At 40.5% G+C, this 23,417-nt stretch overlaps 1 protein-coding gene across 1 annotated transcript in view; it reads right to left on the bottom strand.

Annotated features, from left to right (window-relative positions):
- The window catches only part of USH2A (usherin), a 578,278-nt gene that overhangs the window by 191,406 nt on the left and 363,455 nt on the right, over positions 1–23,417 (bottom strand). Inside the window, exon 37 of the mRNA XM_065401740.1 lies at positions 21,256–21,435. Coding sequence (XP_065257812.1) covers positions 21,256–21,435 — 180 coding nt within the window. The remainder of the gene's footprint in view (positions 1–21,255; positions 21,436–23,417) is intronic.

Here is a 23,417-nt window from a genome sequence, read left to right as displayed (position 1 = left end):
TCTTATCCTATCTTCAATATCACTATTGCACATCATCCATCCTACACTTTGTAGATCTCAGAGTTGATCTCTGCTATGCTGACATATTGTTTGAAAAAGATGGGCTTGCTGGCCCACTCACAGTTGATAATACTTCCTCTTTTCTTGCTCAGGTTTGGAAGTCTTCACTGAGATGTACCTTTCCCTCTGATTTAGTCATCTGCCTGTTCTTTTGTTGGCATTTTGTGGAGGTCTTTAGTAGCAGTTCTGCCACTGGGACACTGAGAAAAATTTAATTTTTGAAATTTAATTTTAATCCTTACATCTGTCTTTATCCCAATTTTATGTGTAATTCGTAGCTGTTAATTTAAGATCATAGTGCATTCATCTGCAGGCAGCAATAGCTATTCCAGTATCCCAAGTTGTATAGTACAACTTTAATAGGCAACGGCAAAAAAGCACCAGCAATGGGACTTCAACAAGGCTTTGTTCAATGGCCTGGCGGCCACCGTGAGGAGCTGAAGGAGAGTTTTAAGACAGCCCTCTTGTGGGGCCTGACTTCAGTGGAGTTACTCCTGGTTTACATTGGTTTAAGAAAGAACAAAATTAGAGCTGATTTTTTTCATACAATCTTAACTGTATTCAGGGCATCAGCTTCTGAAGTGAATGGAAGTGTAATAGATTGCCCCTTTCCTAACGCATTAATTACCCCATACTGAAGTCAAGGTTATAGGAGCAGCATGTAAGATTTGTGTCCTGTGCCTTATGTTGATTTAAGAAGAGAGCACAGGCACACTACTTCAGTCAAGTTATACAGAAGTTTATCCGCACTACCCAACTTGAACTTCTGTTAAACTACAGAAGATATAAAAATACCAATAGGCAATTAGTTGATTGATTAATGATTATAAATACCCATCAGAGACACAATGGATGGAATTTATAACTGCCCAGTAAAACCAATTATTTGTCATGATGTTTAAAAGGATACCCAGCCAGTACTATCACATAGTGAAGCTACTTAAAAAACTTCCCCCAATATTCATATGGGTGTCACAAGTCATTCTAAAACCACTGGTGAATAAAAGTGCTCTACCAGTAATCATAAAAATATAGGGCTGGACGGGACCTTGAGAGGTGACCTAGTTCATAAAACCCCTCCTTCCATGGTAAGCCAGGAAAAGTATACTTAAATCAATACTTCCAATTATTTTGCTCTATGCACAACTTCAATACCCTGTGCCAAGTAGCTGTATGGGATGACGGAATCCTTTCCACTCCCCACATAAAAGATATGTCTACACTACCGCCAGATCAACGCTCTGGCGATCGATGCACCGGGGGGGGGGGGGTCGATTTAGCGGGTATAGTGAAGACCCACTAAATCGACTGCAGAGCACTCTCCGGTTGACCTCGGTACTCCACCAGGAACAAGAAGAGTAAGGCAAGTCAACGGGACAGTATCTCCCGTCGACCTAGCGCAGTGTAGACACCGCAGCAAGTTGACCTAAACTCTGTCGACTCCAACTACATTATTCACGTAACTGGAGTTGCGTAACTTAAGTCGACTTACCTTGGTAGTGTAGACATAGCCAAAGTCTTGCAAACAACATAACCACACCTTTTCACTACCTCAGAGAATGCTCGTGGCAGAAGAAGGGACAGGATTCTGCCCATCTACTGTGTGTGTGTGTTAGCTGCAGATTTTTTATGAACGGTCTTAAGAGGGGAACCTCAGGGCTGAAATTCTCATTTGTTATACTTTCTTTGGGTACAATATCTTATTTGGATTTCTTTGAAGATCAAAAGCAGCAAAGAGTCCTGTGGCACCTTATAGACTAACAGATGTATTGGAGCATGAGCTTTCATGGGTGAATACCCACTTCGTAGGATGCATGGGTATTCACATGAATCCGACGAAGTGGGTATTCACCCACGAAAGCTCATGCTCCAATACTTCTGTTAGTCTATAAGGTGCCACAGGACTCTTTGCTGCTTTTACAGATCCAGACTAACACGGCTACCCCTTTGATACTTGAAGATCAAGAGATCTACAGTCTGAACATTTTCTGTTGGGGGCAGTGGATATATCAGGGAATTGAAAGCAGCCTATGGAGCCTTTAACTCTAGGTTGTTGGTTCAAATCTAGCCTATGGTAGTAACAAACAAAACCATTACCACTTGATGATAGTTTTAATGGGAACATTAGCTTCAGTTGGTTGTCCTTGGTATGTGTCTTAAGAGGTATGATAAAGTAGGGCAAACAGATTGGCACTGTGATTAGTTCAGTACTAATTTTTTTATTTGAACCTTTCTAAAGCAATGCATTGCTTTGAGGCTACAGTAATATAGTACCTAACAGCTGGAGTAAAACGACCACACAGCAGGTTGCACACTTACTGCTTCTTTGAAAAGCTAGGGTATACCGAAGGTGATTGCAGGACTCGTGGTCACTAGATCACACCCCATCCAGCCATGATGTGCCTGACACCATGCCATGCAATTTACACCCTTATCATTCTTTCCCCACCTGCTGAGTGGGAAAGAAAGATTTCCTACATCTTCTACTCCAAGTAGGGATGGTGTCCCTAGCCTCTGTTTGCTAGAAGCTGGGAATGGGCAACAGGGGATGGATCACTTTATGATTACCTGTTCTGTTCATTTCCTCTGGGGCACCTAGCATTGGCCACTGTTGGAAGACCGGATACTGGGCTAGATGGACCTTTGGTCCGACCCAGTATGGCCGTTATGTTCTTAGTAATTTATCCATGCAACACAGTAGGATTTGCTCCTTATTAAATTCTTTTATATATAATAAAAGTATAGATTTATGAAAGGAAAATATTTAAAGCTCACTGGCTCCTACTTATCATATTTAAACCTGAATTCCTGCATTAGTGATAGTTTTTTTCTGATTAATTGTTGTGCATAGATTACTAAGGTCATAATATGGCTCATGCAAAGTCAGTTTCACAAAGATGGTCATATAGCTGTCCTCATAGGTTGTTTGAAAACAGTTATGGTAGCTTCTTGAAATGGATAAAACAAGCACTTACTGTAACTCAACTGAAAACGACATCAGAATTCTTCTTCCCCATAATGTTTGAATTTCTCTTTGCAAAGGTGCTCCCTTTCGACATTCATAAATACACTAATAATTTACAAGAGCAAAAAGTTCTCTCTCTTCTCCTTTCGTATTTACATGTGCGGGCATTTGCTCTACAACTTCACCTGAAAGCAAACTGTTTTCATTTAATTGAATGCTGCAATGTGCTGTGGTTTATACATGAAAAGGATAGAGAAAACAAATATCTTACATTTTGACTAAAAAGGAACAACATGGCCCATTGTTTATATTAATAACCAAAACATGCCATAGACCAGACACTTGCAGAACAAGGTACAGTACTACTCAACATGATAGGGTAGCAGAATTTGGCCCTTAAAAACCAGTCACCGTTTTGGACTGGATTCTGATACTGTTACTCATATCAACTAGTATCCTACTCCATTAATAGTCCCATATAGATGACATCCCTACTACTCATGGGAGTGAAGTGCTATTTTGTCTAAGTGTAGCAGAATCTGTCCCACTGTTAGTAAACAAAAAGAGAGATGTTTGTCAGTTAAACTCACCTGTTTATCACCTATAGAATAAGAGGCCAGTTACCTAACGTTTAGCTGGCTATTGTTCATGAAGGATCCAATAACTAACGTGAGAAGTGACTGCTAAGTATGCACTGTGCAAATAGAGAAAGATCTGGACTACAAGTTCAAAACTAGTCTAACTTCTTTACATTCTTTTAGCTTCAGCACAGCTAGTAAAACTTATCTGTAACAAAAAACATTTCCATTGACTTTGACCCTTTTTTCTGTTTGCAAACTTTCTGCACACAGATCATTCTTTTTTAAAAAAGTATTATTTGGAATCTCTCAGGGAGAAGATTGAGGGCCCTGCAGGGAGAAAGATAAAGTGGGAGATAAGCAGGACCAGGAAATCATATGACACCAAATATTTTTTGGTCCTCTTTTTCACAAGTTAGAGCATTATATATTTGGCTAGGCATTTGGATGGCAAATTTTACAGTAGCTGAGTACTTCCTTGCGTGCTGGAGACACAAAGATATAAACCAAGTTTATTAGCTGTCTAGTAAATTTTACAATCAATTCTGTCTTGTCACATTCACATCAAGTAACTGCGTGTACACACGGTGGCCAAGTGAGCACTTCATGAGCAAATATAATTGTTCATGTGTGAACAGGGCTGGCTCCAGCTTTTTTGCCGCCCCAAGCGGCAAAGCGGGAAAGGAAAAAAAAAAAAAGATAAAGCCGATCAGCGGCACTTCGGCAGCAGCTCAATCGTGACGCTTCTTTCCTCCGTGGTAATTCAGTGGCGGGTCATTCGCTCTCTCTCTTCCTCCTCGGCGGCACTTTGGCGGCAGCACAAAGGAAGAGAGGGACTAAGGGACCCGCCGCTGAAGACCCCGGATGTGCCGCCCCTTTCCATTTGCCGCCCCAAGCACCTGCTTCCATAGCTGGTGCCTGGAGCTGGCCCTGCGTGTGAACATACTCATTTGCACACAAATGCCCTCCTCAAACATTCAGGGGGAAAAAACAATCCCCCTGCCCCCCAAAAAGTTTGCTTGAATATTCATGGTTGGTGGGTGGGGGTGGGAGAAGGGAGGTTGAAGATGGTGACATAGAAAGACAGTCTTGTGGCTAAGGGGATCTGAGTTCAGTTCCTGCCTCTGCCACAGACTGCCTGTATCAACCCTGGGCAAGTCACAAAGGCCCCAATCCTGTAAACCTTTACTCATGTGCTTAAACATAACCATGTGGATAGTATCCATAGAACTACTCAGGTGCTGAAAGTTAAGTACATGTGTAAGGGTTTTCAGGACCAAGGTTTTGTCTCTCTATACTTTAGATCCTCATTTGTTAAATAAGGTTAACAATACCACTTCTTTTCTCCCAATCGTCATTTGTCTTGTCCATTTAGATTGTGAGCTTTTCAGGGGAGGGACTATCTTTTAATATGTGTAATGTGCATCACACACATCACACTAGGGCTTTGGCTCTTGAGTCTCAAGGTGCTACTGTAATAAAATAAATAAAGGTGGTTTGGCTTCACTATAATTCAGATTCTGTGAACATGTTAATGAATAAGCTTTTCCACTGTTTACTCAAGTTTAGTACTCTGTGAGAAGTACAGAGAGTTAGACCATGAGATTACATACATACCAATTTCCTTAATCTTCTGGAGTTTATCTGGGTAAAGTAAGTTTTTGGTGTATAAGAATAACAACCTGTTCTTGGGTTTGGTGCATAAGAAAATTTATACTGAAAAGCCCCATGAAGACAAAGGGGTACATTCCCAAAGAATGCATGGGAGTTTAGCCATTCCCTTCCTATCTACCTTACAGTTTAAGGGCCCAGCACCGCAGCATCTAAACATCTTCTATGGTTATAAATTGGTATAACTTGGTTCCCATTGGACTTCATGGGGTCTTTACCTCCTTTCCTTTCCCTGGTTATAGGAAGTTTTATCCATTTAATAGAAATGCGAGTCATGCACCTGAAAACTGCATACATAATTCTTTGAAAATTTACCCCTAAATGGTTTAGTAGTGACTTGTAAATCTTAACTTTCTGTAAATCTCCTTTTAGTTACAACTGTATTTTAGCAAATAGAAGCTAAGAAATTATCTTACTACTTTCTTCAGTTAAACTCTATTTTTTAGTATTAAGAAGAATATCATTTCCTGCTTACCAGAGGTGAATGGGACTGAAAACAAACCCATCAAAGCAACAATATTAAGTGGAAATGCTAGTTTTTGCATTATCTTAACCTACTGCCTTCAATTTTCTATAAAGCATATACCCTTTGAAGTAGCCTGTATGCTCTAGTTTACAAAAGAAAACTACACGTTCAGTATGGCAGATTCAGACAAAATACCAAAAATGATTGTATATTTTATTAAAAGCCTATTTTTGCTCTCTTTTTTTTAAAGAAAAGTGTAATTTGGTTGTTGTTCCCTTAGGTACACAGTACACAGTTCATAATTCATTTGATATAAAATGTCAGTTTAGATTCTTGCACTTCTTTGATAAATGAGAAAAAAACACGTACATTTCAATTTCTGTCTATACAGTTCTACCAGCAAACCAGGCCCCCCGCTCCCATTGTGCTGCTCAAAGACCTTTGTGTTCAATTAAACATCAAGATTCAGAAACTTTAGGGAATGATATTTCCAAGACATACAGTACAAATATGAGAGACTGGGAAAAAAGGTAATGATTTTCCTACCAGGTAAAGTGATCTCTCCCAAAAAGCATCTTTGATCCCTGAATTAGTTCTCAGTTATTATTTAATATATCACAACTGTTAGCAATTTTCTTTATATTCATATATAAAGTGATATAGTCAGCGCCACAAAGAGCAAACCACCATATTCTGCGGTTTTTTCCCTTCTAAACATTTGCTTGTGCCTCTATACCCATGAGTGCTAATGGGGAAAATGTGTGCATATCACAGGAAGTGGGAGGAATTAATCTAATGGAATCAGCAAACTGTAGAGCAGATTTGCCTACCTCACCCAAGTCTGTTATTGACTGGCTCGCTGAATTAACAATAGAAGATCTACATGCAAACAGTAGGATCAGGCCTTTAGTTGTAGGAAGAAATTATTACAATTAGAAAAATAGCAAAACACAATGTCTATGTAATTATTAGTTATTTTCTCATGTAACAAGTGAGATCCAGCCTAATAAACCCAAACAGTTAAATTTACAGAGTAAACAAGAATTCTTATCACTTCTCAAAACTGCCAACTACTATGCTATGACTGTCACGTCACATTACAAGCAGGAATCATAGTGGCAGTATCCATAAATTAATACATATTAGAAAATAGCCAATTTAGGACCAGATTCTGAAACTTACTCACACTGAGAAATAATTCATTTGATTGGCAGTATGAGTAAGATGTTACTTGCTCTGAGCAAAGGTATCAGAGTCTGGTCCATAAGTAAAGAAGTTGCAAGTTAGCTTTGCAGCACTGAGGTGCAATCAGGGTTGCATCAATATCTAATAATAATAATGTTGAATAAAGAAAAATAGTCCATTTTAGCCAGGACCCCAAGAGAAATAATCTCTGTCAAATTCAGGGCTAGATAACCTAGAGAAAAGGGGAACCAGGAAGCAGACTGTGATGCAGTCATAATCCAGTTCCTGGTCTTCTCCTGGGGCAGAAGAACTACGCTTGCTCAGTACAATTGAGCCTACAATGCTTTCTATTCATTGATCTCAATACAATTATTAAATATGATATTCACTTTTTGATATTCACTCTGTTGTTAAAGACATATTACAAATACACCGTATATTCATTAATGCACTGTTGGCACCAGATCCTCAGCTGGTGCCAACTGCCATAGCTCCATTTGAGGTAATGGACGTAAGCACTCAATGTATACCATTGAGGATCTGCCCCTCAGTATCTTGACTACCAAGGACTTGCTGGTTTCTTGTTCAAAAATTGGCTGGCCTAGCCTAATTGATTGTAACACTTAGTTTCACTGTTGCATGTATTCAAGCCCAAGCGAAGCTGGCTGTGTTTTGCCCAGCATCCCGAAACATAAGCAGAGGCACTACTGCCAACTCTGCATATATAAATGACAGCATATTTAGGGATGGAAAGGAAGACTCATGAAAACACTCATTCCAGTTTTCTTCAAGAAATTTAAAAGGCAATTAGTACTTCCTTTTTTTAAACCAAGAGACCATGCCATTGATTTTAAGGAGTAAGCTTTCAAAACCATTGTGGAGGTTTTTTAGCTGCCTGACTCACACTAAAATCAACAGGAGTCTCCTGGCTGAGTTTTCACACAAAACTCTGAAAATGATAATTTTCCTAAGAGTGATTGTCTGAGATATAGTTCTACAGAGTCCTCAAAACTTCTGAGAAGAACAAAACAAAAAAACAGAAGAAAAGTAACTGCAGTTTTTCTTGCGGTGGGACCCATCAAAGAGCTACGAGTGCGTCGTTTGGTCGGTGAAGCTGTGACACAGTAACAATAGCATTTTGCATTTTCAAATGATTCACCTTCCCAGAGAAGAGTCTAGAAATCTATCCTCAGGCAATGATCTGAGTTCTCTGCTCAGACACTGACTCCCTTTGTGGCCTAGGACCAAATTCAGCGTTGGTGTCGTGTGTGAAACCCCAGTGCTTGCATGTCTGTGACTGGAGAAGAATGTAAGCCTCTGTGGCCATAAAGTGGGCACAGTTGCTTCACAAGAATGTTGAGGGCTAATTAGTGAATGTTTGCAGGGAGCTTTAAAAACAGTAAATCGCTATATAAAGATAAACACAGTGCTGAATATCAGAGGGGTAGCCGTGTTAGTCTGAATCTGTAAAAAGCAACAGAGGGTCCTGTGGCACCTTTAAGACTAATAGAAGTATTGGGAGCATAAGCTTTTGTGGGTAAGAACCTCACTTCTTCAGATGCAAGTAATGGAAATCTCCAGAGGCAGGTATAAATCAGTATGGAGATAACGAGGTTAGTTCAGTCAGGGAGGGTGAGGTGCTCTGCTAGCAGTTGAGGTGTGAACACCAAGGGAGGAGAAACTGCTTCTGTAGTTGGATAGCCATTCACAGTCTTTGTTTAATCCTGATCTGATGGTGTCAAATTTGCAAATGAACTGGAGCTCAGCAGTTTCTCTTTGGAGTCTGGTCCTGAAGTTTTTTTGCTGTAAGATGGCTACCTTTACATCTGCTGTTGTGTGGCCAGGGAGGTTGAAGTGTTCTCCTACAGGTTTTTGTATATTGCCATTCCTGATATCTGACTTGTGTCCATTTATCCTTTTGCGTAGTGACTGTCCAGTTTGGCCAATGTACATAGCAGAGGGGCATTGCTGGCACATGATGGCATATATAACATTGGTGGACGTGCAGGTGAATGAGCCGGTGATGTTGTAGCTGATCTGGTTAGGTCCTGTGATGGTGTTGCTGGTGTAGATATGTGGGCAGAGTTGGCATCGAGGTTTGTTGCATGGGTTGGTTCCTGAGTTAGAGTTGTTATGGTGCGGTGCGTGGTTGCTGGTGAGAATATGCTTAAGGTTGGCGAGTTGTCTGTGGGCGAGGACTGGCCTGCCTCCCAAGGTCTGTGAAAGTGAGGGATCATTGTCCAGGATGGGTTGTAGATCACTGATGATGCGTTGGAGAGGTTTAAGCTGAGAACTGTAGGTGATGGCCAGTGGAGTTCTGTTGGTTTCTTTTTTGGGCCTGTCTTGTAGCAGGAGGCTTCTGGGTACACATCTGGCTCTGTTGATTTGTTTCTTTATTTCCTTGTGTGGGTATCATAGTTTTGAGAATGCTTGGTGAAGATCTTGTAGGTGTTGGTCTCTGTGCTGAATGGTGCCATTGAGACATGAGATGTGTCATTTCTCTCTCCCGCCTTCTCCCTTACTCTCCCATCATGAGTGATTAGGATAATAACTTCAGTGGGAAGCCATCCCTTGACCAGATCCTTTTTAAGTGGGAGGTTGGTTTTTTGTGTGTGTCAGAGGGAGAGGTCAGGGGCTGCATACAGACAAAGTTACAGACAGAAGTGTAATACACATGTATGTGTGTACAATCACGCAGACACGGAAAGAAAGTCATAGTGAGAAGAAGAAAAAAACGGCATGGGGGTCAGTATCCAATGCTATTGGCAGGACTCACAAAGAACTCGATCGCGACCTTAAGGACCAGTGTATAACTGTGCTTTGTCATGAGCAGACCAGAGAATGTACTGTGGCACAGACAGTCTGAGGTTCTCCACTGGTTTCCCCTTGCTTTGAGACAGGAGCAAGTTATTTCACCTCTTGTCATGGAGCAGCTTACTCTCTCCTGTGTGCCCAGCCAGTTAACCCTAAGAATTGCACTGAGGAGGCTCCTTCATGAGCAGAGAGATAATGATAAATTAAGTAGGGAGAGGTCAATATCCAATGACAGATGTGACTCCAAAATAAAGAAATATCTTTTTAAAAATAGCATGAATTCTGAAAAAAACAATAAGGAGTCTGGTGGCACCTTAAAGACTAACGGATTTATTTGGACATAAGCTTTCATGGGTAAAAACCTCACTTCTTCGGATGCATAGAGTGAAAGTTACAGATGCAGGCATTATATACTGACACATGGAGAGCAGGGAGTTACTTCGCAAGTGGAGAACCAGTGTTGACAGGGCCAATTCAATCAGGGTGGATGTAGTCCACTCCCAATAATAGATGAGGAGGTGTCAATTCCAGGAGAGGAAAAGCTGCTTCTGTAATGAGCCAGCCACTCCCAGAGCCTATTCAAGCCCAGATTAATGGTGTTAAATTTGCAAATGAATTTTAGTTCTGCTGTTTCTCTTTGAAGTCTGTTTCAGAAGTTTTTTTGTTCAATGATAGTGACTTTTAAATCTGTAATAGAATGACCAGGGAGATTGAAGTGTTCACTTACTGGCTTATGTATGTTACCATTCCTGATGTCCGATTTGTGTCCATTTATTCTTTTGCGGAGGGACTGTCCGGTTTGGCCAATGTACATGGCAGAGGGGCATTGCTGGCACATGATGGCATATATAACATTAGTGGATGTGCAGGTGAATGAGCCCTTGATGGTGTGGCTGATGTGGTTGGGTCCTCTGATGGTGTCGCCAGAGCAGATATGGGGACAGAGTAGGCAACAAGGTTTGCTACAGGGATTGGTTCCTGGGTTGGTGTTTCTGTGGTGTGGTGTGTAGTTGCTGGTGAGTATTTGCTTCAGGTTGGGGGGTTGTCTGTAAGCGAGGACTGGCCTGCCTCCCAAGGTCTGTGAGAGTGAGGGATCATTTTCCAGGATAGGTTGTAGATCGTGGATAATGCGCTGGAGAGGTTTTAGCTGGGGGCTGTATGTGATGGCCAGTGGTGTTCTGTTATTGTCCTTGTTGGGCCTGTCCTGTAGTAGGTGATTTCTGGGTACCCGTCTTGCTCTGTCAATCTGTTTCCTCACTTCCCCAGGTGGATATTGTAGTTTTACGAATGCTTGATAAAGATCTTGTAGGTGTTTGTCTCTGTCTGAGGGGTTGGAGCAAATTCGGTTGTATCTTAGGGCTTGGCTGTAGACAATGGATCGTGTGATGTGTCTTGGATGGAAGCTGGAGGCATGTAGGTATGTATAGCAGTCAGTAGGTTTCCGGTATAGGGTGGTGTTTATGTGACCATCACTTATTTGCACTGTAGTGTCCAGGAAGTGGATCTCTTGTGTGGACTGGTCCAGGCTGAGGTTGATGGTGGGGTGGAAATTGTTGAAGTCCAGGTGGAATTCTTCAAGGGCCTCCTTTCCATGGGTCCATATGATGAAGATGTCATCAATGTAGCGCAAGTAGAGGAGGGGCACTAGGGGACTTCTGAATTCTGAAGAGACTTAAGAACCAAATGAAAGTTAAAGATAGGATCTGATTTATTTTTAAACTAAACAAAATGCCAGCCATATAGGGGCTATTTTAATCAGAAAGGAAAGATATAAAGGCAAGAATACTTTTATGGCAATGATTCTTAAGGAACAATGTGTCTCTATTTATCCCCTGGTGAAGAGGGAAAAAAATAGTGGTTTTGATTTCTCCCCTCCCTTCTATTCTTGCCCTCAGGAAGCTGGTAAGAGAGTCCCTTAATTTCTTCCCCCCCCCCCCCATGTAAACCACATGAGATGATGTAAACGTGTTAGGCTGGCAGAACTTTGCTGGAGGCTTATAGAGTCCACTGTAAGCAGAGGAACTTCAAAGCTTCCTCTACTGCGCTCACTAACACAAAGTTGGTGCTTTAGTCAAATGTTTTATAAGTAGCATAACTTCTACAATCACACTACCTTAATGCAGGAAGTACAAAAAGTAAATGACAAAAACCAGAAATTGGCCTTGACTTCCAGTTTATGAAAATGCCATTTTTTCGTGGAAACTTCAGAAGCGCTGTCCAAAATAAAATAAAAGGAGCTTTGTAGAAAAGGGCTCAAATCATGCTACTGCAGCAACATAAAAAATAGGTTCCCAACCCCCACAACTTGTATATATGTGAAAACAGCTGAAAAGACAAAATTCATGATGTGATTTCTCACATGTCTTCTGTATATTTTCACTAGGAACGTAAATATCTTTATTGTTGAATGTATCACAAAGCATGATGACTTCATTGGGAGTTCTTAACAGCCTTGGTAAGAATTACACTGAATGAAAAAACAGTACACAAATAGGCTCAGATTATATATAAATTGCATACATCATCTAAATTGTGCACTTGTTTTATACACAGTTGAATAGGACTGACAAGAAGTTTATATGGCGAGAGGCTGTCATTTTAAAATACCATCTGCTGCTAAATCCCACAACAGCCTAGTTTCCATATTTTTAATATATTTTTCTGTGTTCCTATACCAGTTTCTAGTTCTCTAGCACAAAATATATTCTGGTGCAGTTTGTCTGCAAGACTGTGCAGCACTTAAGACTCATGCTAATGACTAAAGTTTTGCAGAAATCTAGAGTGAGCCCCCTGCACCTAGCTACAGCTAAGCCACCCAATTCACCATGCGCTAGGGCAATCACTTGGTAACTGACCACATCAGCTTTTGGGTTAATTGTACCTTTATAATGTACTATCTTGAGCTGTTTGATGTGTTGTCTCATCTGCATTCCCAAATCCAGTACAAATATCCAGTGCCTTCCAAATCATACAAAGCTGCAGATACTGGGTCAGGTCTTTGATCACCTCCTCCTCACTCCAGCTGCTTGACACTGCTTCTGGAGGAAGTAGCCTAAAAACTGATGTAATCAGCTAAGCAGTGATTGCCCGAGTGTATGGAGAATCCTTAGGCATAACTATGCCACACCCTTCACAGCTCCCAAAGGATGGAGCGGGAGACGGGGCTCCTGCAGGCCAGATCAGAGGAAAGAGGCGTGGCTAGAATGCCACTGAACTGATGATAACCAGAGAGTGGAGGCTTGTTGAAACAAGGAGCAATTTAGAACAGCTGGCTCAAATTGGCCCCTGATTGGCTCAAATTCAGTGAGGCAGGTGTACCACTGTGCCCCACCCCCATTTGAATTTGAAAATGTGGCCTTTCAGCTGTTCCTCCCTTGTCCCCCATTTGCACTTTGTCTTAGGCCAGCTAGAAAATATGATACCGTCCCGTCCCCCCGTCCCCCCAATATCAGCTCCCTGAAAATGATTTGCTGAGCAGACTGGGGGAGGGGGGATAAAAGAGGGAAGGAGAACTAATGAAAGTGACAATCAGATAAATATAGCTGAGGCTAGAGGGGGATTTTTGTTTCATCTGAGACATGAGAACAACTCCCACTTTTCCACATAAACACTTTTACAGCCCTACCCTCATATCCCCTGCCACAGTCACCATCCTTATGGTCAAAAGCTGGACTATTCACACAGTTTATTATTGTCACTCCTTAATTGAGCAGGACACTGCTGAATGACCTAGGGCTAGCATGTCCTCTCCTCAGACACTGCCTGCTTATTGAATGTTGATCACAATTTTCATTCAAAACTTTTTAACACCCCCTCCCGCAAACACACACAAATGTTTTTTTTGGGTAAGTGAAAACTTTTCTGAGAACCTTCTGTTTCTTAAAAAGATTCCAGTTTTTCATCCAAACTGGAACTGTTGCTATTTTGAAATATCAGAGGTTTCAAAATTAAGTATTTTATAATGTTGATATTTCAAAATACCAAAACCTTGAGTTTTTCCTTTTGCCACTGAATGCAACAAAATGAGGATCAAAACAACTTTATTTCACTTTTTATTTTTTTTTGTTTTCATATTTTCCCTGTTGCCACACTCACTTTTTAAAACAAGAAGTTTGGAAAAGCTACAGAGTAGCAAAAAGGACAATCTCTCCCCCCCTCCCCCCAACATTATTCCATTCCATTCAGAGGTAAAACGGGGCATGGGTGGAGGATAAGGGCTGAGGATGGAGAAGAAATATCACCATCAACATCAGACATTTGAAATATTGGCTTTTTTAATTAAAAAAAATCAGGAAACATGATTTTTCAAAAAATTGTTTTGGAATGAAATTACTCACAATTTCAAAAATTTTGATGAAACGTTTTCCTTTTTTGGGAAGGGGTGGGAACAGATCTAATATGGAATCGCATGGCATGGCAATTCATACCCACTGGGTCACAGGAATAACCCCAATATTGTGGCCTTTAGCCCCATTCTTAAATACTATGGACCTGATTATGCCATTCTTACTCACATCACTAAATATTCATTCATTCAAGTAGTCCCAATGTCCAAAAGGAGACTACTTTTATGAGTAAATGCTCACCAGTATAAAAGATAGCACAATCTGGCCCTTATTTATTTATAAAATTAGGTCAATTATCTCTGCCATGTGACTCAATATCCAATCTTGTATCTTGCTCCCTAAGCTAGAAGTGTCAGGGGGCCCTCTGGCTGCAGTATTTGTGGTCGTGTAAGTAGTTGGTGATCAAACACCAAGGGCTTTACACAAGGAGGCTCACTTTTCAATCTTGTGAATAAAGAAAGGAATAGCCTGGGCATGTAGGAAGCTGAGTGCCATGTGAAACAGACCCAATGGAGGATGAGTCCAGTAAAGAAACTGAAAGCTCTCTCAGCTGTGCATCTCTGTGTCTGAGTAAATCATAACTACAAATACATTCCATAAATTATGCCAAAAATTAAAGAGATCCCTTTCACTGTTTATGCAGCTATTCTTCTTTATTAGAGAGTGGCCTCTAGAGGTGGGCAGGGAATTGGTTTTCCCAGTCCACAAAGGTTTTTGAGATTTTGAAAGTTTCCCCATTCCTCATCAGGATGGAATCAAGAAATTTTTGAAGCTTGTCAAAAGACACCCCTTCCGAAATTGCTAATAGCCTGGTGGTTGGGCAATCATCTGGGATGTGGGAAACCCTAGCTCAAGTGTCTGCTCTGCCTGATTCATGACCAGTGTCATGAACCTGAGTCCCCTAATTCCAGATGAGTGCCCCTACCACCAGGCTACTGGCTATTCTAGAGTGGGTTTCTCTCAGTCTTTTCCGTGGGAGCTGTTCCAAATAACTAATATAACCAAATAACTGTATAAATAACTAAATATTTATTGGAGTAGGAACTTGAACCTGAGTCTACACATCCCAGGAAAGTGCCTGAACCACGAGCTATAGAGTCAGTTTCTTTCTCTCTCTCTAGTCTGGGCCAGAAATTCCATCCTGGACGTGAGAAACTTTTCCTCATATAAAGTTTGAAACTGGGACATTCCCTTAAAAAGTTTCCCTTTCAATTAATTGGCATTTCCCCATTTTACAGGGGGTTCATTCGCCGCAGGAGCACCTTATCATGGCCAGGTATGGTGTAGCTGCTGTCTTTATGGCGCCCCCCTCCCCTCCCAACAGTCACTCCATCACTGCAATGGTCTCTCTTCCTGGAACTTGGCCCTCTGGCCAGGTCATGCTTTAATCCACCCCTTCTAGTGTAACAGAGAGTCCAACCCAGCTGTAGTCCAATGACCTTGCAGCAGGTCTTCCATCAGTCTCTGATCTCTGTGGTCTTTACACCCCTTACCTCAGGGGTTCTCCCCCCCCCCCTTCCTTGGTGGTTGGTAGGGGAACCCAGGCCCTCTCTCTACTCTGGGTTCCAGCCCAGGGACACTGTAGCTGGCAGCCAAAGTCTACTCCCTCAGACGCCTTGCTGCCTTCCTGGACTGCTTCCTACCATTTCTATCCCCCAGAGGATGGCTGCAGACTCTCTCCCTGCAGCTTCTTTTTGCTACTAATTATTGGCTTTATAATCACCAGTCATAGGTGCCGACTCTATGGGTGCTGCAGGGCTGGAGCACTCACGGAAAAAAACCTCTGGGTGCTCAGCACCCACCGGCAGCCCTGCGGATTAGTTCCTCCTCCCCTAGCCCTCCTGCCTCCTGCAATCAGCTGTTCAGCAGCCTGCAGGTGCTGGGGGAGAGGGGGAGGAGTGGGGGCAGGAAGAGGCGGTGTGTGTGTGTGTGGCGGGGCATGGGTCTGAAGTGGCAGGGTGGAGGTGGGGGAAAGGGATGGAATGGGAGTGGGGCCTAGGGAAGAGCAGGGGGTCAAGCACCCCCAGGGAACACGGGAAGTCGGCGTCTCTGCAACCAGCCCCTCTCCAGCTGGTCTTCATTGTCAATTAGCTTGGCTTTCTCTATCTGCCAGGTATGTTAATTGTCCTCTCAGGTCCATATTAACACTGTCAGGGCCTGTGTTGGGTACACACTCCATCACACTGATGAACATCTGTTTCACTGAAAACCTTCCAACCAGCTCTAGTGGCTACTCTTCCCTCTTTCACATGGAACAAGAGCAACAACCAGAAGGCGTTCAGAAGCCTAGGGGATTCCTTCCACAAAGCAGCTGGCCTCCCCTTCTCTGTCCACATGGAATACAGCACCAGCAGCCAGGAAGAGCCTTCACATACTCCTGAATCAACCACTCCACTCCACTCTGGAATTTCCCTCCTCATTTGCTGTCTTGCCATTGATGGTTGATGGCCCTTCATCCTGCCCCTCTCTCACCACAGACACCCAGCATCTCCCCAGGCTCACTCTGCCTCTCAACTGTGCTCACCTTCCTTCCTCTCACCCTTCCCCCTCTACCTCCTTCCCGCTTCGTTTCCCTGTCTCACTCCAACAATCCTTTCCTCTCTCACACTTCAACCCTAAGTGTCCTGAAAAAACCAAAGAACACAGCATCTAAAACTAAGTGTTTGTAAATAAATAAAACAAACATGTACAAAAATAGGACACAAATCTGGCACAAGGAGAATATCTGCCATCACCCTGACCATTTTGCTCAGACGTTATTTATTTATTATAATTATTTGTTATTTTTATTATAGTTTCAGCTAGAGGCACCAACTGGGCATTGTATAATTGTATATTCGGAGAGAATCTTTGCTTACAATCCAAATAGACAAGGCAACTGAAAAATGAGAGCACGGAAGTATTATTGTCTCCATTTTACAAATACAGTATATTGTAATCCCTTCCACAACACTTCAACTGTTTTTTGTCTAACTGGATTGGAAGCTCTTTGCACCAGTGATTGTATGCATCTTCCTCTCTGTTTGTACACCACCTAGTGCAATGTCACCCTGATACTGATAGAGGTCTTTGGGTGCTACCATTTCACAAATATATCATAATTATTAATACATGCATACTATGTAAAGAGGATTTTGTTTGCAGTTTATATTTTGTATTCTTTGATATCATTTTCAAACTTAAATGCATTTAGCTAATTCCAATAATTTTAAAACAATTTTATTTCCAGCATTTTTTATTAGCTTAAAACCTCAAACTGGTGCTGAGGCTTGTTAACACAGTATCTTTTACAACTTCTACCAAAGCAGTTTAGGATAAGATAAATAGAATGAATTTATTCTTTTTGGGAAAATATAAAACTCAGAAGAAATCTGTTTCTACCTCTGCGGTATGAAATTTGTCACTAATCATTTTAAACTATGCCCTTTTATGCTTCTTCTGTCTCTTTTCGCTTTCTGTGCAGTTCTTTGATGTAACAAAGACAGTTTCAGACAAGATTTCAGTTCATCTGGAAAAAAAAAGCTTTAAGTCTTGAGGCAAAATGCAGTGTATTTAAAATTTATACACTCCATAATGCCTTTGTTCTGAACTTGAACATCCTGCAAAACTTCTCTGCTTTCTTTGCCTTCCAACTCTAAGATAATTTGTTCTCCTGGTTTCAGCTTATTATTATGCAAAAGTGACTTTAACTCGTGGTTCCATCATTTAACTACATGCACAGTCATGGCTGACCCTTTCTGATCAATTGCCAATCCATACAGGTTTGACTGATAAAAGAGCCAATTAGATTTAAGCAAATTAAGGGACATCACCAATGTCAACCACTTATTAAACTGAATGCTGAATTCCATGCATACAAAACACTAATGCACCAAGTCCCATTAAGAGTTGAAATCCTAACCCCATTAGTAACTCCGGACTGCTACAGGGTAAGGGTCAAAAGAAAGTTTCATATTTATGGATTAACATTTGGATTCAATTTTTATTTTATTTTTTAATTCTTTTCCAAGAACTCTTGAACCTGAATTGCAATTCTAGTCAAGCACTTATATAAAATATATTCTTTATTTCTGAGAGGGTTTTTTTTTTTTAGAGTTGAATTTAAGCATTGCAACTCGGTTTGGTATTTTAAGTAAACTCAAGGAACTGCATTCCCAGAAATTAAGATGATACATTTTCTTAAGCAACTGATAAGATCAATATGCATAATAGTACGTGGCTTAATAAAGTAGCATATATTTTAAATGAAAATCAAAGAAAACAAAGACACCTTGCCTGAAAATTAGTGAATCAACTGAAAAAATACCCACTATTTAATAGTATTGATTTGTTGTGACTATTAAGATGGAATTCTCATTTGTTCTCTACCTTTCCACCTGATTTATGGCCTTTTATGATACTCTATAATGTATTTTCCATAGTGCATATTTTTGAACAGTGGAGTTTTTTGTGCTCCTTGAAAAGTTATTGCTACAGTTTTGGACCCACTAAAAGACTATAATTAATCTTTATATATTTAGGTCTCAACCCCCATACATTACTAAATACTATAAAACTTGTAGTGTTCAAGAGACCACCCTCCATTTTTAGGCAATCTTTTGTCCAAAAAAACCCCTTTCCCTCTCCAAGAATCTCCAGAGGTATTAAGTATAACTCTTCAACATCTTTGCTACACATCACTTAATCAAGCAATTTTTGTCACTCCCTTGTGTAATGAGTTATAACAGGTGGCTCTGTATTCCCGATCATACTTTTTAAACACTTTAGTATGAAACAATGCTTCTGTCACTATTTGCCACTGATGTAGTCTTAAATTTCATTGATCAAGAACCATGGAGGTTAAAAGATGAAGTCTAAGATAGGGTCAAATGCTGCTATCATATGCACAGTTCAAGGACATGCATGGGTATAAATAACCAGAATTTGACCCACAGCTTTTAGCTATAACCATGCAGAATCAAATCCTGTAGCCTTGTTTCATTCCTGGGGGTCAAGCAAAACTCCCACTGATATCAATGAGTGAAATCCCGGTCCCTATGAAGTCAATGGCAAAATTTCCTCTGATTTCAATGGGGCCAGTATTCCACCCAATAACTTCAATGTACAGGATTTGTCCCACTGATAAATAACTATTACACTTAGAATATAGCATTATGAATTAGAATGTTATTGCACTCAAATTAAACAGCGATTATAATAAAACATAATGGAAAGGTAAATATGGATTATAGAATGTCATATATAACAGTACTTCTCTCATATGCACTGATTCATTTATTATTCATTTCAGTATGGCTCACAGTCCACTGGAAAATGGTATGGAAGATTTCTTTAATAACTCTCAGTGCTAATTTAATTCTACTTAAACACACATATTCTAGTGAATGCCACATGCTTTTCAGCATGATTTTATGTGTAAATCAGGATAATATGTTTTCAGATCATTAAGTAAAAGGAAGCATGAACTAAAACCTATTTAATCAATGAGGTATTGCTTTTAAACTACCACAAGGTCATAAAAAAGATAATTTCAAAGCTATAAGTTTCCTAATTGTAATCAACAACAATCTAATGATGAAAGAAAGTATATCCTAATGGCTATCATAAACTTGTGCACATCCTTGCCTATCTTCAGAGATCCTGTATCTTTTCATTTTTTAAAACTGTCAGCACTAAGTTTCTGATTCCTTCCTTCAAAGCTGAACAATCACACACAGATTAGATGCGATGTTAATGGATAGCTTCAATAAACAATTTATCTCAGATTTAGTTTATTATAATAAAACTATATTTTTGTTTCTTAGCATTGGATAGAGGTGAGTCCACTATTAGAAGCATATGGTATATTATGTGAATTGATCCTCTTTTCCTGTTCGAGAATTGTCCATACACAGTTTACAATTTTCCCTTAGTCAAAGTTATTTGCAACTCATTTGCCTACAAATAATTTTTGGTCAGTACATTGTTTGCAAACATATCGTTGTAAGTATTATTTGATATTTGTGTTATGTTGGCTAGTTTTGACTGTATATGTAGGTTCCCTGGCATTGTTCCTGGTCCTTTGCTCCATAGATATACTACTAAGGATCAGCTTGTTGTTTAGCTCTCATTTATAGGTTCAAAATTCACTTTTAGGAATATTCACTTATGTTTCACTGTTTCTGCAAACATTCCTGCTAGAAAATTCATTCATTAGAATATTCATGTAAAGACAATACAAAAGGGACACAAACCCATCTGATGTGAATTCAAGCTTTTATTTCAGTGAGTATTCAGATGAAATGTTTGCAGGTAATTGTTCAGCTGTGGTATGAAGCATATTTCAAACCCTTCTTGATAGATAACTTACCAAAAGTGGACTAGATCCTCACCTGGTGTAAATTAGCATAGTTCCATTGATTTCAGTAGATCTACACCAATTTGTGATTCCAGCCAGTATGCTGCTGAAACTGAACTTTACCATTAACACACCAACCACTTCAAAATATATCCAATAAATACTGTTCTTGTGTATAGCTTACACTTTCTATACAAAATCAGATTACCCTCTGCAGTGTGCGCACCTATCTAGGTTCTTGTATCAGACTAGCCTATCACTAGGCTAGCTGAGTGCCTCTCACAAATAAACAAAAACCTCAGGACATTTCACATTCACACACACAAACCTACGGATATCTACTTCTGCCTTCATATCTTACAGTTTTTAAGATGCGCAATAGATCGTATTAGAACAGGGCCGGCCCACAACATTTTGGCACCTGAGGTGGGGAGCTCAAATGATGCCCCCATACCCTCTCGCTTGGGCCAAAACTTTGAAAGGTCTCAATTCTGCCTTCCTCCAGCACAGCACTCCACCATCTCTGTGCATCTAGAGCAGAGAGAATACATATGCACCAGCAACAGACACAATTTTCTACACTCTAGTGGCGCCCCCCACCCACCCACAGTCTGGCACCTGAGGCAGACGCCTCAGTTTGCCTCATGGTAAGGCCAGCCATGTATTAGAAGCTAAACCCAACAGTTTTGCGAGTAACAGTTGCTAACGCAGACGTTCCTCTGAACTTCAAATACTCAGTTGCAATAATAAACAATGTGTTCAACAGAACAACACAGCATAACATAACAGTATATTTGTAACATGCAGAGTAACAGAACTTTTTTTCTACTTACCCCCTGGAGGCATGGCTAGTGTTATGGGATCACTTATCACGCTGCCTTGGCTATTGGAAGCATTAACTTGTATAGTGTAGTTAGCAAATGGAATCAGTCCTCTAATGGGCACCCATATGTTGGATTCTTTGCTGCTGTGTAAGATCTTTGTGCCATTTACAATAGTGTAATTAGCATTAGCTGTTAAAAACAAAAAGGTGGGGAGAACAATAGTTAGGTTTTGTACCTACTGCAATTCCTGTTCTTTATGGACCAAGTTCTGATGCTACTGGTGTCAATGGGGATTTTGCCATTGACTTCAATGGGAGGAAGCAATGACCCCATTTGAACATTTAATATTTTTGCCCAATTTTCTCCTTTCTTCACGAACAGCTTGTGGTATTTGCAAGGTACCAAAAGAATAAAATCATAAGAACTAACCATATATGTACAGAAACAGATTGCTATAGGCTGAAAACATGGGCCAAAATTTGGGAGTCATTAGTGTTCTGACAGTTGCTTCAGAGCTGTTCAAATGAGCAGGATCATTCAAAAAGTTTAGGGATGAAATCATGGCCCCATAGAAGTCAATAGCAAAATTCTCATTGACTTAATGGGGCCAGGATTTCTGCCTAGAAATTTGTACTTCCATCAAAGCGGTAGATCACTCCCATTTACATACGTGAGAACGACAAACGTTGGTTGAAAAGTACCTGGGCTTAAATGTGATCTTGGACCTAATGAAGGGGGAAGAATGATTGACAGTATTCTATTTTCTGAAGTATCCAAAGGGGCCTACAGGCTTTCAGTTGAACTGGGAGATTTGGATGACTAAGTCCCTTAGGCCTCTTGGAAAATCCAACCCTTTCATATACCCCAAAACCCCTGAGGAAAGAGAGAGGAGAATAGGGAATTCGCACTTGGGTATCTGAGGGCAAAACTGGGCTCATTTACTGTCCAATGTTTTGAATGTGTAAAGTGCTATACAGGTGATAATACTATTATCATCAACATCGCCCACTAAAGTCAATGTGAATTTTTTATAAAAATCAGTGGTAGCATCACAGAAGTGCTCAAATGCCACAGTGACAAGTATCTGATTAGACAGAATATCTAATAGCTGAATGGAAAGATGTAGGATTTTAAAATATCTGGAACAAAGGCAATATGAGTCGTAATTCTCAAAAGCAGTTCTCCAGTCTGAGTCCACTGCAAAACCAAAATACAATAGATATACATATTTCAAAATAATAATAATACAACCAAATTCTGTTCTAGTTACACCTTTCTGAACACTCACTGGGCTCCATTTTTCTTTGTGCATGTTTAATATGCATTGTTAAAACTGAGCACATTGTTAAGCCTGAAGCAGTTCTTCAAACACCACTTTCAATAGCACTTCCAACACATTCAGTTACATCCTCACACATGGTAGTAAACTCAGGCCAGCACACACTATAAGTGTTCTCTCTATGCAGACACCATACTCTGATTTGGTGATTCTTGCAAACATTTTGCAATTCACTTATTTTAAAGGTATTGGCCCCAAATTGCAGCCATGCAACTTTCTTGATGTCAACCGAATTGCATGGGTGGAATTTAGGGCACAGTGTTGATTATTCCATAGCTAAAGTGTTGTAAGTTTACTTCCTCTTGTGTTTTTAACTTTTAGTCTTGCATTCCTTTTTTCAGTCTCCACTGAAGTCCAATGTATCTGTTGGCCGAATTCTGCCTCCATTACAATACCACTAAGCAATACAGTGTAATATAGGGACAGATGCTGATCTCATTTACACTAGCGTAAATTCAAGTAACTTCACTGAAGTTAATACATTTAATCTGGATTACACCAGTGGAACTGAGAACAGAACTATGCCAATAGACCCTATTTTACATGCCGTAATGAGGGACGCATTTTGTCTCATACAAGAAAACTGGCCTAACACCTCTTCACATTCCACAAAAGGTACAGATAAACTCCTGCAAAGGTAGCATTATTCACCTGAGACCATCCTTATGCAACCTCACACATTCTACTCCTGCTAGAAGGGAATTGGGCATGGGGCCATTGCTTGATCTGGGTGTCTGTATATGCATCTCAAACCCCTATATGCCTCTCAGTGAAGCAGTCTCTCTTTGTATTTGTGCTTTCACTACTGTTTTATGAATAACAGTGAAAGCAC

This window comes from Emys orbicularis, chromosome 3 (genome assembly GCF_028017835.1).
Source record: "Emys orbicularis isolate rEmyOrb1 chromosome 3, rEmyOrb1.hap1, whole genome shotgun sequence".
NCBI classification, from domain to species: Eukaryota; Metazoa; Chordata; order Testudines; family Emydidae; genus Emys; species Emys orbicularis.
This window is presented reverse-complemented; position numbering and strand designations above follow the sequence as displayed.